This window comes from Diaphorina citri, unplaced genomic scaffold, assembly GCF_000475195.1.
Source record: "Diaphorina citri unplaced genomic scaffold, Diaci psyllid genome assembly version 1.1 scaffold5654, whole genome shotgun sequence".
Taxonomy (NCBI): Eukaryota; Metazoa; Arthropoda; class Insecta; order Hemiptera; family Psyllidae; genus Diaphorina; species Diaphorina citri.
Window position 1 is genome coordinate 884 of NW_007383030.1, and position 4744 is coordinate 5627.

At 41.6% G+C, this 4744-nt stretch overlaps 1 protein-coding gene across 1 annotated transcript; it reads right to left on the reverse strand.

The window, feature by feature from the left end:
• Positions 1 to 234: 234 nt before the first annotated feature.
• On the reverse strand, positions 235 to 4738 carry LOC103521652 (kinesin-like protein Klp10A). Its single transcript, XM_026832232.1, is given in 9 exon segments — positions 235 to 516; positions 1104 to 1191; positions 1478 to 1620; positions 2077 to 2127; positions 2129 to 2324; positions 2684 to 2950; positions 3307 to 3431; positions 3722 to 3966; positions 4569 to 4738. Coding segments are annotated over 8 exon segments (1314 nt in total). The 5' UTR covers positions 3920 to 3966; positions 4569 to 4738; the 3' UTR covers positions 235 to 270.
• Between the last annotated feature and the right edge of the window lie 6 nt (positions 4739 to 4744).

The following is a 4744-nucleotide window of genomic DNA, read 5'->3' on the forward strand; positions in this document are numbered from 1 at the left end:
AGGCTCAAAAACCTGTATTAGCGAACTGGCTTCAGGAACATTTTTTTTCACAGTTTTTAGGTCAAAATTCGTAGTTTTCCAACGTTTTACGTGGTAACCGATCATCAGTTTATTTATTTAATTTTAACTGTGTGTCTGTACATATTTTAAGACTGAAAGAAAGATTTAAAATGGAATTTAGTTTAAAACGCATCACCGATTTTCATGTCCAACAAGAGAGAGTGATGGTGAAAGCAAAGGATTCTATACTGCTGCGGTTCTGCACATCACTTATTCACTTACCATACAGGTTCGGCTCTTGTCTCCAATGAACGAGTCTCGCAGGACCTGCGTGAGCTTACTGGCACGGAACGGCAGATGGGCCCCCTTCCGGCCCAGGGCCCGAATACACTCCTTGAGGGCCAAAAGAGACTTGTTGATCTCGGCCCCCTCCATACGGGTCTGCCGGTTAGCTGACGATGTGTCTGCCCCGCGCTCGTTACCTGCTAAATCTATGAGAGAGAACTTGCCATGCACCTGCAGGAAAGAAAAACAGATATTGTTAATACTAAATAAGAAAATAAGTCTTCATATGACTAAATAAACAAGTTTATTGATGGAAAAGAATCAACATGTTTCAGCATCTTATGATGCCATCAGGACTCTTGTTGACCTGGTATCGAAAATAAATCTTCATCTGACTAAATAAACAAGTTTATTGATGGAAAAGAATCAACATGTTTCAGCATCTTATGATGCCATCAGGACTCTTGTTGACATGGTATCCCGTTTCCAAAGTTTATATTTATAGATATTCTGATTATTTTTGAAGAGGTTTGATAGAGGGAACTGTAACAATGGAGGTCTTACATCGAAGAGAGAAGAAAGACGGGATAGGAGAAAGTCAGCCATTCCGAGAACGAACGTTATCCGTTCAGGATAAAATCCGCCACCGGGCGGGAATAGAACCCGCGGCCTAGCGCTCGAAAGGTAGATGGTAGACACGCTACCAACCAAGCTAACTAGGCTGGCAACTGGAGAATTTCGAGATCTAGAACCCCTGAAAATAATTTCGTCTAAAAATCTCTGGAACTTGAAAAGAAACTGAAATGCCATCGACTTACCTTATCGGAGTTGGCAGCTCTGAGTATAATCTGAAATACGGCATGTGATCGAGATGAGTTGCTGTTGGCTGAAGTTTGACCTGACGTTCTGGAAACAAGAGAAAAGTTTAGTAAATTATAGCCAAAGATTTACCCAAGTGTTACTGTTGATAAATGTCTGAAATATTGGCCATTTCCTACCCGCATCCCAATACTTTTCTACAATATCATTGCTGGCTTCCAGGGCTGGACAGGAATTTAGATGGGTCTGATAGTAGAAAGGACAATTAGGAGTCTTGAATTTTGATTTTGTGAAAGTGTTCAGCCAAACTGTCAGTTTACCCAAATGTTACTTTACTATTTTGTAAATACATTGTTGTCAAATTCTCATTTACCTCGCACTGTTGCCATGTTGAATCAGCTTGAGTACTTCTTCTACAGAGTCCACCACTTGCTCCGTTAGGCCCACAATCTGCACCTGTTGCTTGCCATCTTCCAGGACGCGAAGTTTTGCCTTCTCAGCGAGTAAATCGAAAACCTGAAACAACAAAATTCACTGAGCCTAAAAACCTTGATCAGATGGGCCAGAAGATACAAAACTTCTCACTTGGGTGATGGGTCTACACGAGAACACCAGAAAGGAACCTATTCAAATATTTGCATACTACCTGAAAATGGTTACTTTCTCTGTTGCGTAAGTATATTGTATAATATCTCTACTTAGTAGCGCTGTCAAACCTTTGACTTAGGGGGCGGAGCGCTACCGTGCTCCTTAATCGAAATACCGAGTGCAAATGTCCGTGATGGGAAATATCATATTTTCACAAGTCTCACAGCTTGAAAAAGGGGCTTGAGGAGCATTTTTTTTTTTTTTTTTTTTTTTACCGAAGTAGGTAGGTAATCCGGTTTCACCAATATTTTTTTCTAGAAGCCTCTAGAAGGGCAAAAAGAAGGTTGGTGAAACCCATCCCAAGACTTTTTTCAGCCAACTCACTTTCCACTGTAGATTTCGAAAGAAGCTGGCAGACACATGCAGATTGAAGGCCTCGATACTTGGGCGACTTCAAACAGCTTGAATACATCCTTGCAGCCATCGCATAGATTCCTTTCTTGCAGTCCTGGGTTTTGCCCTGAAAGTCTCCGCCCATGGTGTGGGTTTTACCACTGCCCGTCTGACCATAGGCGAAACACGTGGCCATGCCACCTTCGAAAATGGTTTTGACCAGCGGTTTGGCTGAGAATCTGAAATCAAGAGGAACCGTGTTTTTCAAGGAAAGAAGAATAACCTTCCAGCACTACTTGATAAATGGGAATCGATACTATGGTACTATCCTACAGTCAAAGATTTCTTTAGGGATGGGAGAAGAGATCAAGTGATAAATGTAATACAATAGGTACATACCTACGTGATTTTTTTTTTTTTTTTTTTTTACATATACAATTTATTTCTCTATTAATGATTTTACTCCTTGTCTGAACTGTAAAAAATATCCCCCCATTTATTAGCTAGCTTTTAGCGAATGGGGGGGGGGGGAAGAAAAGCAAGAGAAGGAAGACAAAAGAGAGCTCAAGAGTAAGAGTAGAGAAAAGGGAGCACTCACTTATAAACCAGTTCATTGCTGCAATAGTCATCGAAAGCGTAATCGAAGCGGAACAACTGGTTGTCCAAATATTTGGTCAGGTCGACCTTGTTCTTCGGCTCGTGGACCACCAGGGTGTCCTTATAGGGCACCGTGATCACTCCGACCTCTTTCCGCGCCAGTTCCTTCTTGTTCAGAGGTCGCTTTCGGACGCACACGGTAATCTGATGATCTTCCACCGGGTCTGACTCTTGAATGGGCCGGAATTCGATATTGCTTTGATATTCTCTGAAAACACATGAATTGGTCTCGGTGAATTAAACAACTTCTAGGAAAAAGGTCATCCCAATGACTATTTTAAAGCACATTCGGCACAGATAAATAATTAATTGGACTTCTTCGCCTTTTCCCGTGTACAGACGGGGGTCGGCGTTTTTCGTCAGCCTCACAGTCTTAGCTAGGTGATTGCTTTGGGCTGATATTTGGTTTTTCAATTTTTTTCGAGTAGATGCCCTTTGCACACTCAACCTTTGCTATTTCGTTAGCAAGGGAAATTTCAGACTGGTATCCTCCCTGTTTGAAGACCCCCAGCCAGACTATTAATTATTATTATTACTTTTTTATTTGTTCCAAGTTAAACTTACCTAATCATAGCGAGGAATTCCCAGTTCGGATTTCCAGGGTCCACATTCATGAGAGCCTCTTTCTCTTCCTTCATCTCTGCCTGTCGCTGTCTCCTCTCTTCTCTTTGCTTTTTCAATTTTTCCACCTGTAAGGTAAAAAGTAAGAAATCAACATGAATCGAATGAAGAACTTGACCTTTGCCAAGAATGCATTTGACTTGAAGGCTATGTCGGGATATGTGCTTGAGACGACACATTCATTTACATCCATGCCTATCCTGGAGCGGAAATGTTCGATCAAAGAATTTCCGTCCGGCCGGGATTCGAACCCAGCACCTCCAGGTTGGGAGTCAGTGCTCTTCACCAATCAGCCACACAGGTGACACCCTTATAGAGGGTAAATAATCCACTAATACAGGGTCCATCATCCACCTACCTCTTTGACCACATTACTCCGTCTCCCCCTCCCCGCCCCCCCTGCTCCTCGCTCGATGGAATTCTTATCACTGTTCTTATCAGTCAGATATCGCGAGCTATCGTTGACTTCGTTGGTGGACGAATAGACTTTGGTATTTTCGACAACCGTGGTGCTGGAGCCGTTGGTCAAGGTCATCGGATTTGTCACGTTGCTCATGGTGGCTCGGTTGGAATATTTCGGCTGCTTGTAGGAACCTCCGCCGCCTGCGGGAAATACACAAAGCTAGCAGTTAGATCAAAAAACTAGGAGTTAGACTACACTATGAAAAATTTTCGGCATTTTCACTTCTGCAAATTTCTATTCTTTTGGAAGGAAAAAGGAAGATCTTCTATCTCTTACTTCCAGTACCTCTTGAAGTCTAGCTTTGAAGTCTAGTAGACATTTAAGTAAATTACTGACATTCAAGTAAAAGTGGACAGTAGTAATGCAATACCTACTTTCATTGGGTTCAAGGACTACACCATGAAAAATTTTCGGCATTTTTACTTCTGCAAATTTCTATTCTTTTGGAAGGAAAAAGGAAGATCTTCTATCTCTTACTTCCAGTACCTCTTGAAGTCTAGTAGACATTTAAGTAAATTACTGACATTCAAGTAAAAGTGGACAGTAGTAATGCAATACCTACTTTCATTGGGTTCAAATCTTCAAATGAATAGACCTATATTTAATATTAAGACTCAAGACCTACATAACAGAGTACCTATCACAATTGCTTACCAGGAATGGCGACTGCAGTCTGTGATCCGGGACCAATATTGGAAAGACTCAAGACCTACATAACAGAGTACCTATCACAATTGCTTACCAGGAATGGCGACTGCAGTCTGTGATCCGGGACCAATATTGGAATTTGTAACGCACTGGAATCAGAAAGGATAACAACAAGTCACAAAAACTAAATAATCACCGAGAAATAAAAGAAGTACAAACTTTAGGTCTAGTTTAAAACACACTCGAAAAATCTCGAGAGCGCGAGCGCAG